Source organism: Wasmannia auropunctata, unplaced genomic scaffold (assembly GCF_000956235.1).
Source record: "Wasmannia auropunctata unplaced genomic scaffold, wasmannia.A_1.0 LD336101.1, whole genome shotgun sequence".
Lineage (NCBI taxonomy): Eukaryota > Metazoa > Arthropoda > Insecta > Hymenoptera > Formicidae > Wasmannia > Wasmannia auropunctata.
The window spans coordinates 3,776,910-3,792,901 of NW_012026789.1; the positions used below are offsets into that span (position 1 = coordinate 3,776,910).

Below are 15,992 nucleotides of genomic sequence, written 5' to 3' on the forward strand. Positions count from 1 at the left end.
TTCCTTCAAGGTCCATTTATATAGTATTTACAGTATTTTTAAGAATTAGTTTTCGAAAATTCGAGATGATTTTGCATTAGCCGCGTTCAAATGCGTGAACAAGAGGAATTAATGTCAATGCAATCATAAATCAGTAGCTATAAAATGTATGTAAGCGCATACATGATTTACTCACTCAAATTTTCGAAAACTATAATTAACACTTTTGCAAATTTACGATTAATGACGACAATAGAGTATGATATCGTAATATTTTTAATAATTTTGTAAAGACACGATACAAAAGTTCTCACAAGGCAGATAACATTTCAATTTAATATTCGGCATTGATTAGTGCACGGAAACTTATGAATATGCGATAAAGAATATTTGCAAAGAATTTTACTGATAAATGTAAAAAAGATCTAAGAACTGAATCATCTTCTATTATCAATAAGAATGTAAAAGTATAAAAAAGAAAAAGAGAAAATATACATATATTTATTGTAGCCTACGCGAAAGGCAGGAGTTTAGAGAGGTAATCGATTTACAAAACTTCGATTTTGAATCAGGAAATCTGGTCTTTATTTCCAAAAATATGTCGCCCACATCTGGACTGTCCAAAACTGCCTGCAAATACAAATAAAAGAAAATTGTGAGAACTTTTTCGGCATATAACCGCAAAACCTATTCCCAACGCGGGAGCACTTCAGAATTTGAGAATCTCACTCGTAACACAGTTTGTCCATTCAGGGTTTTCATTGCGAAATTGGATAAAATTTTATAAAAAAGACAATAAAGACTTGTAATAACAAAGACCACATTTTCTTAAAAGGTCAAATACTTTATTTAATAATAATAAAGGTGTGTGCGCCTGGGATTTAGGATATACAAAAATTCATATCGTCTAAGCTTGAAATATACGTCTTCTTCGGCAACGCTTGTGATTAAAGTACCCCCTCCAATACCCAACTAAACCTCTGCCTAGACAAACAAGTTGTAATCGCGGCGATAGAAGCATAAAATACGGACTATTAAACACAACAGATTTAATCATCCAATTAGAAATATCTTGGGAAAAAATAAGCGGAACAAGAAGTTTTAAAAAACAGCACTTGAAGATTTCTATAATGGCCATTGGATTTGCGACAGAGTAAGAATATGAACGCATTCTGGGCAATATAAAACTTGTTGTGATAATAGAAATAAAATATAATCGAATTGCGCCGAGCTGCGCTTTTAGTATTTCTTTTCTAATTCTATTTATCACTCTGTGGCGTGATATTTTAGTTAATAGCGCTATATTATTGTTAAAAATTAAAATAAAATATCGATATAGCAATCAATACCAGTAATACCAATGATAGTAATATTTATAGTAATATTAATAGCGGTAACGATAAGAATAATAGAGAGTAGTAGCAGCAGCAGCGGCAATCAGTAGCGGCAACAGTAGTGATAATTACACTAATAGTAATAATAGTCGTACTACTATCTCCTGCAGCGCAACAGATAACTATTTTCGTAACCTACTATTATAAATCGAAACGAATATGAAAACGTTGGAATATTTTGGTTTAGATCGCGTTTACATAAGCGATATAGTTCACCAACTCACTTAATATATATACTCACACACCATGAGAGATCGATCAGCTGAGAGCTTCTGTCACTTACTTTTTATTATTTTTTTATTATAATGGATTATAGCCAATAGTCGGACTTAGATCAGATCAGCGACATTCATTGGCATCTCATCGATGTGAGTGTTATAGAACTGCTCGATATCTTTTAAGGTTCGTTTATCTTCTTCTGTCACAAAGTTAATGGCCACACCTTTACGGCCAAAACGACCGCCACGACCAATTCTGTAAACAATAAAATAACAAAGGTATAAGTATGTATATAAATTTTTAGAATATATTTTTAGAAATATTTAAATTTTAATTCAAAAATTTTTTTATGTATATGTAACAGAAAAACTGAATGCAAATTATATGTGTATTTGTGATAAATTTTAATATTTTAATGTATATTGGAAATAACTACAAATATGTCTACTTTTTGCAACATAAAGATTACGTTGTTAATATCATTTATTGTGTTGTACAAAATATACCTGACTTAAATTTAAAGAAATAAAATATCAAGATGTAGTATTTGAATTCTTCGTAAAATCATAATTGTTAATAAAATTATCTTAAATTAAAGTTATAATATAAAATTTATATTTCGTTTAAATTATATATATATTTTTTACATTTTATAAGTTTTTGCTCTCTTCTATTTTTGCCACTAGAAATTTCTATCTCGTTCAAATTAGTTATAAATTACAAGTTTATTTCAAATAATGAAAAGTATCAAATAATAACTTACCGATGAATATAATTCTCTCGATTCGAAGGTAAATCATAATTTATAACCAGCGACACCTGTTGCACATCTATGCCGCGTGCCAAAAGATCAGTGGTAATTAAAACTCTGGATGATCCAGTTCGGAATTGACGCATAATAAGATCGCGTTCCTTCTGTTCCATATCTCCATGCATGGCGGAAACAGTGAAATCACGTTTATGCATGCTCTCTGTCAGCCAATCTACTTTACGCCGTGTATTGCAGAAGATAACGGCCTGGGTAATGCTCAGTGTGTCATACAAATCGCAGAGGGTTTCCAACTTCCAGTCTTCACGTTCGACGTAAACAAAGAATTGTTTGATTCCCTCTAATGTAAGTTCCTCTTTTTTTACCAATATACGAATGGGATTCCGCATAAAACATTTCGATACATCCAATACGTCAGACGGCATTGTCGCAGATAATAATATAACCTGGAAAAGATAATTATATTTCGTTAGAAATATAAAGGCTGAAATTGTATTGCAAGGAACCGTGTCTCGATACAATGTAATGGTCAATATTACATGTCGATGAAAGAAATAAACTGCATTTACTGAGATGTTATACTGTACATGTGTGTGCAATATAATAGCATCATGCTGTAATAGGTACTGTAAATTGTTGTTGCTATTACAAAGATATTAAAGAGTGACTAATTGATTTTTAGGACATTATGATTATTATTAGGAGTGCTATGCCACAATAATTGTTTGCATTTAGGCCGCTATTATTCTCAAAAGATAACACATTTCATGATACAGAGCATATGTCAATCCAGTGTACATTTGTCAAAAAATGACACTATTACGACGCACCTGTATTTTATAATATATTTGTTAACTTGACTATTATAAGGTATACTGCAACTTTTTCGTCTTGTATGATTTGTGGACTTGTCCAAAAAAGATACTTTCTAATAATTAAAATAAAATCATCTATTAGATGGTAATTGCAATAAAAAAATCTACATTCCTGGAAAATGTCTTTTTATGTTTACCTGCACTTCGTTAGGTAATAATTTGAATACGTCGTGAATTTGATCCTTGAATCCTCGAGAAAGCATTTCATCGGCTTCATCCAGCACGAACAGTTTGATGCTACTTGCTCGAAGTGCTCGTCGGCTGATCATATCGTAAACTCTACCGGGCGTACCGACAACCACGTGGACACCCTGATCCAGTTTTCGCATATCCTCACGAACGTTGGTACCACCAATGCACGCATGGCATTCCGCATGCATGAAATCTCCTAGAGCGATAACGACTTTCTGGATCTAAGTAAAAATAGTGACATTATTAGAGTTGAACATCTTTTTGATATTAAACATAAATTTTCATTAAAATAAGCATTTCTAACAAGCAACTTACCTGTTGGGCTAACTCACGAGTTGGTGCAAGGATCAAGGCCTGGCATTCTTTAATACTAGTATCAATTTGTTGAAGAATCGATATAGAGAACGTTGCAGTTTTTCCAGTACCTGTACGTAGTTGGAAACATCGATTAGTAATGCATAATAAATTTAACACAAAATATTTACATATTATTAATTACTAAATAAATATTTACATATTATTGTCTATATCAAAATTTCTTACCTGACTGGGCCTGAGCAATAACATCGAGCCCCCGTATACACGGTAGGATGGCACGTTGTTGAATTGCAGATGGTTTTTCAAACCCATAAGCATATATTCCACGTAACAGTTCTTCTTTCAAGTTCATTTCATCAAAGTTCTCCACAACCTGTTTAGATTAAATAGAATATGAGTAAACTATATTATTGTAATAAATTCAGTTTTATTATTATCATAGTGATATTATTAAAAGCACTGTATATTTTATCAATATTACATATTTATATATTGTATAATATGTATGTACAATCATATACATGTAAAAGTAAAATTGATTAATGTATGCTTTTAATATATCACAATAGAGATTAAAATGTATTACATATAACTGATAATTTTTAATATTTTTTTTTATTTGTATAAGTTAGTAAATATTTAGACAATTTTTATAAATATCGAGAAATATTTAGTTATCTTAATATTCTCGATAACAAACAAGTATATATATTATATATAATACACTACTGTTCATAAATTTGGGAACGTTTGCGATTTTCTCGCATGTCACGAAAAGTATCTCGATAAAAGAATAATTATAGACAAGTTTTTAAAAATGCATTTTAAAGAGGAGAAAAAGAACTTTAAAATTTCATTCTTTTTTTAGTTTCTACAATACATTTTGTTCCTGAATTACATAAAATATTTCGAGCACAAATATCTAGCCTTGGCCGTTTTTAGTATTTTCCCTTCATTTATTTGTTATATATACACACAGCGACCTAAATTGAAATTATTGTTAAAAGTTGATATTTTTCCATATTTTTTATTTACTTTGAAGCGCTACTTTTGAATACCTGCATGCTTAGGTATAGAAATTATAATTTATACTGGCAATACTAATGTGGAGCATAAAGAAACAGTGTGACACTGCGTCTTTCAATAGTTAAAAGAAAGCAAAATCTTTTACTGTAATACAGAATACAATAGTAGTAGTACGTTATAGTAGTATGTTACTTACAACGTCCCAATTGGACTCGATGATGCCATCGGGGTCCATTCCGGGAGGTCCATCGTACGTAGGTTGTTCACTTTCACTAGGACCATTTTTTGAATCCCCTGGCCATTGATCATCATTTCTGAAATGTACAGATAAGATATTAGAGCAGGTAACAAAAATGCAGATAAGATTAATAATAATATTAAACGTCAAATCATGAGATGCATTATTTCTATACAACTATAGTAAGGCTTTCTTCGCTTCAGTTATTCACAGATAACAACAGCTTCTTTATACAATTCGAACCCAAATTAAGACTATTAAGAACTCGACCAGTTTTTGAGATCCAAATCTCAAGTACTCGCAACTAATGCGGCTCGCATAAAGATATACGAGTCGGTTAGGTTTTTCGTTTCGCGCAGCTCATATACTTTTTGCGCGAAACACTGCCGTTGTCTCTTGATATCGGTCGATTTTTTTATAACACAGATAAGATTATAACTAGCAAGATTTTTATATTTTAAATAAGCTATAAAATATATTTCATATTCACGAAATACACAATTTTACTTTTATTTTATTTTTTTTATTGCAATATATATTAATTTCTGGTATAGAAAATACATTTTCGACAAAGGGAAGTAAAAATTCAGTCTAAATTTTTATAGTGCAAAACTTATACATAAAAGATCCAAAAAATCCTAATCTTATTTCCCTGTAAAAAAAATGATCGAACCTCATGTAATACATTTGATAGAAATTCTAATAAAAATATTGGTGCACAAATTCGGCATTCAGCACCGATTCAGACGCGATAATATCAGTCACGGCGATCGGGCGATGACAAATCAGTTTATTAAATCCACGTGACCTTGAGAGCGGAACTTTTAATTCAATCCCGTGGAGTAACGTCGTCGATCGAAACTTCGTGCGATTCGATGGCCATTTTTACGTTCCGAGGGAGCACGTCGGCGAGCAGGTCGGCGAGAACCGAAGCCGCGTGGAGGCGGCGCACGAGGAGGTCGCCGCTGGCCGCGCCGCGATAATCGCTCTGACAGTGACTCACGCTGAAGCGTGCTCGAGACGTGTTGCTTCGCCGAGGGAGGGATCGTGCCAACGATGACTGTGCGTCCGGCAATGTGCGAGGGACACCTCGGGGGATCGTGGGTCAACGCGCGATTGATTTTTTTTTTTCTTTCTCTCCGCCCCGGCACGGGAAATATCGCGCGAAAAGCCGATATATTTTCATTACGTAATTTCGTGGCCAAAACCGGAGGAAAATGTGCTCGTCGCTGTCGAGGTTGCTCGCTCGCTCGCTCGCTCGCACGCACGGGCGAGAGAAAGAGAGAGAGAGAGAGGTGCCTTCACCCACGCTAACGGCGTCGGGGCGCGTGCTGCACGCCGTCGTGAGAGCCGTGCTCTCCGTCGCTCCGGATCGTGCCACGCGGAACCTCCGCCGCGCGGCATCCGCCGCTCGAGGAGGTTAAGCGGCGCGGGCCGACGGGACGGCGCGCGTGGACGGGCCCGCGGCGCCATTAGTCGCGGCGCGAGGGCAATGTGACAAAAACGAATGCACGCCATGTTGTCAGTCTCGTGTCCCCCGTGCATCCGTCCGATTGCGGCACACTATTCCCCGCGGGCGTATTTTAACCCGCGCGGACGCGAATTTCGCGGCGCGCGCGATCCACGACGGCGCCGGCATCACGTAGGACGCGGCGCGCCGCCAGAACGCGAGCGCGGTACACCGTTAACGCTGGAAAAACGCTCGACTTACCTTCTCTCTGTAGTATGAGACATGTTCAACGCGCGAGAGTTCGGCGGAAAGGAAGAGCTCGTCTGGCGTCACGAGGAGTATTCGCGAGACTGCCACGCTAGGGCGCTGCGCGCGCGGTGTGTTTAGAGTTCCTCTAGTCAGAGTTGAGACACGAGCGGTCCTCTTCGTGATTGGTGCCGCCATATTTCAGTTTGTCGATGTGTTAGTTAATGTAAGTGAATAGGTGAAATCAGTTTTTGTTGGTATAGAGTACTACAGACAACAGAGTTGTCATGGTTGTCACACAGAATTGACAGAATCAAATTATAGAATTTTACAAAAGTAAGAAATTATTCTTCAATCATTGTATGGTATGGTTCTACAGAGTGTATCACCACAAACCGATTCTGCAACTATATCTAAAATTAAACAGTAACCAGTAGTAAATACTTCAGATAACGTTTCTGCGCACATTATTTGATATATTTACTATTGGTTATAGACGTTATAGATTCATACGTTTATTTTGTAGTAATATAAAAAATTATGTTACATTCATGTCGCATTTTTATTCTGAGTGTGAAAACATTTTGAAAATTATTTTAGTATAAGTTATAATTCATTTCCATGATTTGAAAGTTGCGCCAGCGAATTATTGGCTGTTTCCGGTAAGACTGAAACATGGCGTCTTTCCGCCTCATGTCTCAACTCTGACTAGAGGAACTCTAGGTGTGTTGCACCGGAAAGCACCGGTGCGCCGATTTTTGGGTGTGCACACACACGTGAGCTTTGTTCGCGCGACGTCCGGGACCGGCGCGCCGATTGGCCCGGGCGCAACGTTGCGAATCGTCGCGCTCAAATTGGATTTTTTTCTCGTAAATTTTCATGATTTTGAAGTTACACATACCACACTTGCCGATCCAACCGCGCATGACGGAAATGACGTAGGTTATTCTGGGCGCCTCAGTGCCACGAGATCGCCTTGCGCCGGGGCTTTTTGTGGGAAATACGAACAGCTGGCGCAGTAAGATTTTTAAGTAAGTATTAAAATAAGATTTTAATTAAATGTGTTGACATAAGATCATATTGGTCATAGTTATACATAGCCATTAAAAAATGTATATTTATGATTTTATTGATTTGTAATTAATACATGTGAATTTCTATTGTAATATAAACAGTAACATTTATTTTATGGTATATATATATATATATATATATATATATATATATTTATAAACTAGATTATATATATTATACGTCTCTAGTTTAAAATAATTTTTGTTTAGCTGCTCTTAACTTATAATTTATAAATTAGGTTTTGAATACACATTTAAATTTCAGAGTATTAATATGTTCTAGAACCATCTCGAACACACTCAGAGTATTATATGTGCTCTAGAACTCATTCAAATTTGTTACCATTAGAGCTTTTTGATTAACTTCAATATGATTTTTCCCGAAGAAATGAAAGAAAATTAAACTTCATAAACCAAAATTGTCGATAAAAAATATTAAAATAAAAAATAACAGCTCTTAAGAAATTAATTGAAAAATACAATTTCATTGCTTAATTTATCTAATAATTTCTTTATTTTTAATTATTCGAAAACTAACATTTTCATTAATTAAGAGCTAGAACAAAATCAATTCTACGGATAGATCTATAGAAAAAAAGATATGTGATAAACTTGGAACATTGCGTATTATACATACATTTATACATTAAAGTTATGTTATGAAATAATATACAGAGTGAATATTACATAATGTAAAAGATTTTAAAGGCTGATTCTTTACATAAATTTAAGATGAAAACTAATATGATCAAACAGCTTAGTTTTAAAGATATAGGGTGTTAAAATTAAAAAATTTTACTTTTTTTTTTTTTTTTTTTTTTTCAAAAATAACCTGAGTGGTTTTTCGAAATTTTTGAAAAAACAAAATTTTTTCTTTAACTTTGACACCCTGTATATCTTTGAAATTAAGTCGTTTCAGGCATATGAAGTTTTCGTCATGAATTTGTGCAAAGAGTCACCCCTTAGAATCTTTTGCATTATTTAATATTCTGCACTATGTATATATTATACATGTATATATTATACTTTTATCTACATATACATTTACAATTATGATGAACAAGGTAATCTATTATAAGAAAAGTATATTAAGAAAATAAGTAATGAAATTATATTTTTTAAATCGATACATATCTTTCATCTTAAGTAAATTATTTATTACATCTAATCAAAAGCATAATTTCCTTCGTCTTGTCGTATATTGAATTTTTAATCAATTCATAACTTCACTCATGTAAATTTATATTAAAATGACAATTTCGCACTTCTTTGTACTCAGCAGTCTGCAGGTATTTCCAAGTAGTCGAGCTATTCTATAAAAGCACAACTAAGAATTAAGAGCAATGCCGCAATTGGAAAAATCATGTACGCGCCCATTCGTGGCTGACAGATAGAAATTAGCATGTCAACGTCGTCCATCTCGTTATGCTCTATACCATCCTTAGTTGGTATTTCGACAATTACCCTATCCGCTGACAGCGGGTTTATAAAAAATGAGCATTCAGTTTGATTGATACATGATTTAGTCACATTTTCATATTGAAAAGTTGGCTTGTATATATCAAAAATCGCATGAATATCATTGGATACAATATCGTTATCGCTGTAAAAAATGTAATAATAGTAACCATCTTGTTCCACGTGGTGATTTGCCTGCATGTGCTTACTATTAAGCAAATAGGAAATATTGGTACATTGATCTGAAGGTTGAAATTCATGCGCCAGCAGTATTACACCATCGAAACAATTTAATAAGTCAGCTTCAAAACTGGACACGGACGACCTTCCGTTAGAATCAGACGTGTAATTTTTATTGGCATTTCCACCGTGCGTGATGCCTTGATCTAATAAAGATGGTGGCTTTATGAGTTCTCTGCTTCTTTTAAATCTCTTGGTATCTATCTCATCTTTCTTCTTTGTTCCTTGTCTCTTCCTTACATTGATTATACGTGAATGCAATGCTTGTTTTAATTTTTGTAGACGTGTCTTTCTATCGTATTTGCAGTGACATTTTTTTCTTTGCTTCATTCTTTTATTTTTATGGTCCTTCATCTTATGGCGTTTAATATGTCTTTCTTTTCTAATTTTACTCACATTTTCTCGATGACCATCTATATAGTTATGAATATAAGATGTTGCACTACGATACAACGTCTCTAAAGTTTTCGATTTTTCATCCGTAGTATATGCCTGTGCGCTGTTATCTGGATTTGTCTTAAGAATTCTTTTCAAAGGATCTTCGGAGCTTACACTTATAGCTGGCTTATCTATCTCATTGATATTGTGCACAGTTTTAATAGGTTCGATTGTAGTTGCTTCTTCGGAATCAATTTCTTGTGCATCTGATTCATATATTATTTTAACTTGTGTGTCCGCACCTGGTAAGAAGATATCTTGCGTTTGCTTGTTTACATTATGTTTCAGCAGATTACAAGTATGTAGGGTCCTGTTTCCTTTCACCACTAATATAGAAGCTCCTTCGAATCTGAAAATATATTTTTTTTTCTTTCATATGTATGTGATAGAATAAAACTAGGAGAATTGTTTATATTAGTAGATTATGTCTCTAGTCACAAGAAAAATATATTTCCCCGTATTTTCTTTACCTTGAACACACAGAAAGTGTTACGGTTGCATTTTTTAACAAATAAAATTTCCAGTACTCTAATGTATCGTCTGGTAAACTCATGCTCTTCTTAAGTCTTATATGTTTTCGTTTTGATGCTATCTCTGGTCGGTGAGTCATTTGAAAAGCATTAAAAGTGCCATTCATTTTCAAAATATGTTCCTATTAAAAAAAAAGACATTTTTAATTAACGAACAAGCAATTCATAAAATATGATACTGAGTGTGCCAGATTAAAAAGATCATATCTTCTTTAACATTATATACTGATTCATGCATTCTTGTTATATATAACAAATGTGTAATAAAATTTTAGATCAAGTTCTCTGTATTAGAAACTTATAATAATGTCCAATTTTAGAAATAATGACGTTCAATATATTAAATATTTATTTTTATTACCGAACAAAATAATGTTGAAATTCCATCGTTGATTTCTATAATATCAGATTCCGCTACACCATATGCAACATCAGCATAAAACACATGCCGTAGGTACAAAGGAATTGTTATAAGTATGAGTGGTATAACAGCTAATAATATGCACATAAGTAACAATTTTCTTACAACATCCATTTTTACTGTACCTATTAAACAAAATTGACAATATTATTATTAATGCTAATTGAAATATTAGTAAACAAGCTGAAATTTATAAAAATTATTCATATGTATTACATCAATCATGTCTTTTTAATACTTTATAGAGTATAATATTACATATTCACCTAACTTTTAAAATATCTATAAGTTCTTAAATACTAATAATATTGAATAAATAAAAAAGAAAAACTTATTTATAAATATTTAAATAATATAAAACATAATTATATTATATATATATAATTATTTTTGAATGCTTTTCCCTGCTGCTCATTATGATTACAATAATTTGTCATAATATTAAAAAAATTTATAAATATATTTGAGTCATATGAAAATACATATTTTTTGTATAAATAAATTAAAAAAATATATATTATACAAATATGTATAAATAATGTATATATAAATGTTTTACATCATATTTAAATACATATATAAATAAAAGTTTTATATAATTGGCATCATAATGATTATTATGTTATACTAAACATACTAAATAAATAAATTAATATGTAAAAAAATTATATTCTCACGCTCTAGATTGTTATAAATAAATACACTTGTTCGTTTTAGAGGTTATGTCTTTTCATTTATTTAATAAAAAATATCAACTTTGTTTGTACGTACAAACATCAACAATTGTAATAATCTTTTATTAACATATACATCATTTCGCTCAGATTGTGTATGCTTACAATTATAAATTAAAAAATGATATATGCCTTTTTTATTATTCGATCCTCTTTCCAGAAGAAATAATTATCTGTAACCACTGTTTCATTATTTAAAGAGTCTCGAGAATCCAGCGTTGCGATACTTTTTATATATTTTATCAAGTATATTAATTAGATTTTAACAAAAAGAGGTTAGGCGTTAATGAAAATTGAGAGCAGATGGAAACTGAATTCTATTGACAGTGTGATAAGGAAAATACATGATTAGGATTCAACCAATGTCGTAACAGATACGTCTGTTATATTGATACACGAATAACATTCTTTATCGTAGATAATTACAATACGATTATTAGTTAATATTGACATTTTTAATTTTTTTCAATCAACTCAGAGTCAATGTCCTTCAACGAAAAACGAAAGATAATTATTTATTCCGATTGAAATTAAATATTTCTTTTTGTAATTACACAATATATAGGAATAAAATTCTATTAATGTAAAATTTATCTCTCTTACCCTTGCTTTTTAGATTTCACTAAAAATGTATTACCCTCATATCTGCTTTTTCTATACGAATTCTTATATGCACAAATCTTCATTAATACCGCGATTTAATTTTCCAACTTCTTGCCTTTGAATGTAAGAAATTATAAGTAATATTTCTAACTGTTTTATGAACACATGACTCTAGCACATAGCTTATCTCGAAAATGTTCTTAGCAATATTTGGTAAAAGCTAGATTCTATCTTTTCCCTTCCTGCACTTTCTTTTTCCCCTCTTCTATCGCCTTTCAGGTATTTTCAAATCTCTTAAAACTATCTAAATCGATAGTGTTTCAATTACCCATACAAAAGATTAAACTTCCCGTAACCGTTGAATGAAGAAAATTTGTAAATCTTAACTCAAATTAGTCAAATTACTTCCAGAATATTAAAGATGCATTCTTAAGATTATCGAGCCAAATTTTGAGCAGAGTTTCGAGATAAACTTCTTAAAAGAAACTGAATCTCTGAAGAAGTTTGGTTCGTAATAATCTGAACACACTTTTTATAGATGAAAAAAATATCTAGGCCTTCTCGAAACTCAAACCATTAAATGACATGTTGATTAATGCAAAACAAAACTATATAAATTACAAATATTATTATAATTGCAAATAAAGATGAAATAATTATATTTTTAAACTTTTTGAGTTTATCTAAAATTACATCTTTATATACATATGTATAAAATCTAATACTATTCATTATAACACATTAAATAAAAACGAAATAAACAGAATAATTAAAATATTATTATTGTGTGTACATATGTGTGTGTATACATATATGATAGACTTTTTTGACTTACTTTTTTGCAATAAAAAGAAATAATTGCTACAATTACAGCATATATCCCTGTACTTAAAAAGTACTTAAAACGTTATGCTACCTGTTGATTTATAATAATTGTCTCTTGTAGCAGTATGAAGTTCAGATATATCAATCTGATTTAATATTGTTTCTCCAAACAATGTATCCTTATATGCCTAAAATATGAAATAAATTATATTTAATTATTATTTATTTTTATTATCCATTTTATAGCAAATTAGGAATAAATCTAGTTTATAAAAATAAGTTCTATTACATTTATTATTTCACTTGCGTCATATCTTTCCTTAAATTTTGCTGGATATTCATCTTTAAATGCTACATTCATCAAAGTAGCATGTAATTTAATTGTTTCATACTCTTTCTCCATTAAACCTAAAATTTAAAATAATATATATTTTATTTAAAATAATATATATTTATATAAACAAGATATCAAAATATTTAATAAAAATACATATTTTTAAAAATTACACAATAAAGGAAATTAAATATAAAGGAAAACATAGTTACTACTTTGTTATATATTTGCATATAGTTGCAATGTATGCCTCTCTCAAAGCTGTTCAATTTTCTAGTATACCATATATATTATTTACCTGTGTCGATAAAGTATTCAGCAACTTTATTTATGAGTTCTTGCAATTTTTCATTGCGTGTAACTTGTGCATATAAAATTTTAACCTCAGTAGGATCATCGTTCATACATGCAACTCCTTGTAATTGTATATTTAATGGCCCAGTTTCTTCAAGAATAGGACTGTAAGATTATGTAATTGAGAATCTTTTAAAACAGTTACAAATTTATCATATTTATAATACACATGGATAATTACAAGACTTAGTTATATGACTATATCAATAAATTACCATATTATTGTTAAATCTAATATCATCTTACTTTATAATATTTTCTTTACAATCCATGAGTACATCGACAGCATGCTTTTTATCATTATCATCAAATAATTTAAGCATTCCAATAGTGAGATGTAATTTAGATGTTGTTTGAAACAGTGATTCATCAATATTGTGTGTAGTTTTGTTATACTTCTCCAATACTTCATTCTTGAAAGAAAGATATTTATCCATTATCCCTTTTTTATTTAATGGGATTGACAAAAAGTGTGTATAATGTATCTTTTTCTTCAAAGTCTCTATTAACAAATCAATTCTATTTCTTGCAGATATTACAGCCTTGCGTTCCCGTCCAGTAATAACTACAAATAAATATATATTTAAAAATTAATTAAATTAATACAGTTCTTTTATTAATGATAATATTATATATATATATTTTTTTTACCAATGTGTCCATCTTTCCCTTTTTTGGGTATATCAATAGTTGTTCTTGTCTCATTTTCCAATTTCCTGCGTGTTACACCTTTTGTACCAATTATATGCGAGTAAAAGATTCTAAAACGTTATGATAAAATGATAAAATCTAAACTATTACATTTTATTTAATCCATATTATTTGTTAGACAATTTTCACAGTATTAAATTCTGACTTAATATTATAATAAAATAATATTTAAAGATTCTCACTTGGGTACATAAAAGGTATGCTTAAATGATGTACCATGAGGTACTATTTCTATATCAGTTTCAGAATCATCATTGGAACAAACTGATTCTTTGTCCTCCATGTATGGGGCTGATGTATGAATGTTTTTCCAGGCAGTACTCTCGTAAAATCTATAGCACTGTCCATTAACCCAAATTAATTCTGGTTCTAATACATCCATTATATAAAATGCAATACGTTTTATATAAACACTCCTAAAATTTATGTCACATTACTGATGCATTTAGTTTTATAAATACAGATGTTTGCATAAATTTTTAAAATTAAATAAAATATTTTTGACTTTTATCACTTATGAATAAAACACAAAAATAGTTTTATAAAACTATACTTCTTGATATATTATGCAAAAATTATAAGTATATCATAAGTATCATTTACACAGAATAAATTGTTCAACAACTTAAATGTTATATTAACATTATATAGATGTAAAGTTATTGTAATTCAAATAAAATATTTGATAAAATTTAAGATTAAAATATATTCATCAAGTTAATGTGCACATATATATTTATGTTGTATTTTACAAAAACCGCAATATCTTAGAATATTTATTACACATAATTTAAGAAATTATTTTTAACTGACGTAACATAATCATGTTTCAGATTAATTAAAACAATTTAATCTGCAAAATAATAATTTGATTGTTTAATTTTGTGCTAACAGTGCTAACTTAATTGAAGTATGCTCCTTTAGGTTAGAGGTTGCAATATGCTGTCGTGTAATAAAACGCGTCACACGATATAAATAAATAATTATCTCACACTGTATTACTTAGACCCAACGCCCACCTTTTCAATGCATTTAACATTAGATATCTATCAATATCTATTGCTACAAATATGATAAACTACTCCGGTAGATATTCCTCGTTTGACGTTTGACGTGTACTGACCAATCACTAATCAGGATTCAGGGTATACATACAATACAATCTTTTACGAAGGGAATGTGAGATTAGCAATGAGAGAAGGCGAGTTTACGTAATTACACAAAGAAATCGGTCAGTCACGTCGGATTAAAATAAATTCTGAATTAAAAAATTCTTTGTAAAACACGATTTTTATATATTTATACATATCACTTGCAAATGTATATATTAATATACATATATTTATATATGTGTAACTTTTTTTAATCAAGAGAGGAGAGAATTATCTTTAAAAATTCGATTTAAAAAATACCCTCTTCTCTCATGAATGATTACTTTAAAAATAATTGAAAAAAAATTATTGCGTGTAAATCAATTCATTAGTAATATTTATAATTATAAATTATGTAGATATTCCATCATTTAAATGATACATTGTGTAATTACAATACAATGATAAATAAAA

At 30.7% G+C, this 15,992-nt stretch overlaps 3 protein-coding genes across 13 annotated transcripts; all 3 read right to left on the reverse strand.

Annotated features, from left to right (window-relative positions):
• Nucleotides 1–540: 540 nt before the first annotated feature.
• On the reverse strand, nucleotides 541–6,830 carry LOC105459644 (eukaryotic initiation factor 4A-I). Its single transcript, XM_011705841.1, has 8 exons — nucleotides 6,722–6,830; nucleotides 4,969–5,086; nucleotides 3,972–4,119; nucleotides 3,744–3,853; nucleotides 3,374–3,649; nucleotides 2,356–2,807; nucleotides 1,657–1,847; nucleotides 541–609 (listed from the first exon to the last, which is right to left on the reverse strand). The coding sequence occupies exons 1-7, from the start codon at nucleotides 6,742–6,744 to the stop codon at nucleotides 1,703–1,705; spliced, it is 1,272 nt and encodes a 423-aa protein (XP_011704143.1). The 5' UTR covers nucleotides 6,745–6,830; the 3' UTR covers nucleotides 541–609; nucleotides 1,657–1,702.
• A 1,835-nt stretch (nucleotides 6,831–8,665) lies between these two features.
• On the reverse strand, nucleotides 8,666–13,121 carry LOC105459689. Of its 4 annotated transcripts, none has more exons than XM_011705946.1 (4): nucleotides 13,039–13,121; nucleotides 10,807–10,991; nucleotides 10,386–10,567; nucleotides 8,666–10,264 (listed from the first exon to the last, which is right to left on the reverse strand). In XM_011705946.1, exons 2-4 carry the CDS (start codon nucleotides 10,978–10,980, stop codon nucleotides 9,088–9,090), a joined length of 1,533 nt encoding a protein of 510 aa, XP_011704248.1. In that variant the 5' UTR covers nucleotides 10,981–10,991; nucleotides 13,039–13,121; the 3' UTR covers nucleotides 8,666–9,087. The 4 variants fall into 4 exon arrangements, with proteins under 4 accessions (XP_011704248.1, XP_011704240.1, XP_011704232.1 ...); XM_011705938.1 differs by lacking the exon at nucleotides 13,039–13,121 and adding an exon at nucleotides 12,204–12,878; XM_011705930.1 differs by lacking the exon at nucleotides 13,039–13,121 and adding an exon at nucleotides 11,733–12,878.
• Nucleotides 13,025–15,583, reverse strand: LOC105459654 (activating signal cointegrator 1 complex subunit 1). 8 transcript variants are annotated; one of them, XM_011705850.1, is made up of 7 exons: nucleotides 15,420–15,583; nucleotides 14,610–14,843; nucleotides 14,368–14,477; nucleotides 13,963–14,281; nucleotides 13,661–13,821; nucleotides 13,318–13,436; nucleotides 13,025–13,216 (listed from the first exon to the last, which is right to left on the reverse strand). In XM_011705850.1, exons 1-7 carry the CDS (start codon nucleotides 15,464–15,466, stop codon nucleotides 13,103–13,105), a joined length of 1,104 nt encoding a protein of 367 aa, XP_011704152.1. In that variant the 5' UTR covers nucleotides 15,467–15,583; the 3' UTR covers nucleotides 13,025–13,102. The 8 variants fall into 8 exon arrangements, with proteins under 8 accessions (XP_011704152.1, XP_011704161.1, XP_011704188.1 ...); XM_011705859.1 differs by having other exon boundaries at nucleotides 15,447–15,582; XM_011705886.1 differs by having other exon boundaries at nucleotides 14,610–14,767; nucleotides 15,447–15,580.
• Nucleotides 15,584–15,992: the final 409 nt, after the last annotated feature.

Coding starts and splice junctions, on each gene's coding strand:
- LOC105459644 (XM_011705841.1), bottom strand. CDS start 6,744: ATGTCTCATACTACAGAGAGAAG. Junction 3,854..3,971: donor TATTGCTCAGGCCCAGTCAG/GTAAGAAATTTT, acceptor AACTACGTACAG/GTACTGGAAAAACTGCAACG. Junction 2,808..3,373: donor TATTACCTAACGAAGTGCAG/GTAAACATAAAA, acceptor TATCTTTTCCAG/GTTATATTATTATCTGCGAC.
- LOC105459689 (XM_011705946.1), bottom strand. CDS start 10,980: ATGGATGTTGTAAGAAAATTGTTACTTATGTGCATATTATTAGCTGTT. Junction 10,568..10,806: donor TTTCAACATTATTTTGTTCG/GTAATAAAAATA, acceptor TTTTTTTAATAG/GAACATATTTTGAAAATGAA. Junction 10,265..10,385: donor ACACTTTCTGTGTGTTCAAG/GTAAAGAAAATA, acceptor ATATATTTTCAG/ATTCGAAGGAGCTTCTATAT.
- LOC105459654 (XM_011705850.1), bottom strand. CDS start 15,466: ATGTTAAATGCATTGAAAAGGTGGGCGTTGGGTCTAAGTAATACAGT. Junction 14,844..15,419: donor TTGGGTCTAAGTAATACAGT/GTGAGATAATTA, acceptor CATAAATTTTAG/GAGTGTTTATATAAAACGTA. Junction 14,282..14,367: donor AGGGAAAGATGGACACATTG/GTAAAAAAAATA, acceptor ATTTATTTGTAG/TTATTACTGGACGGGAACGC.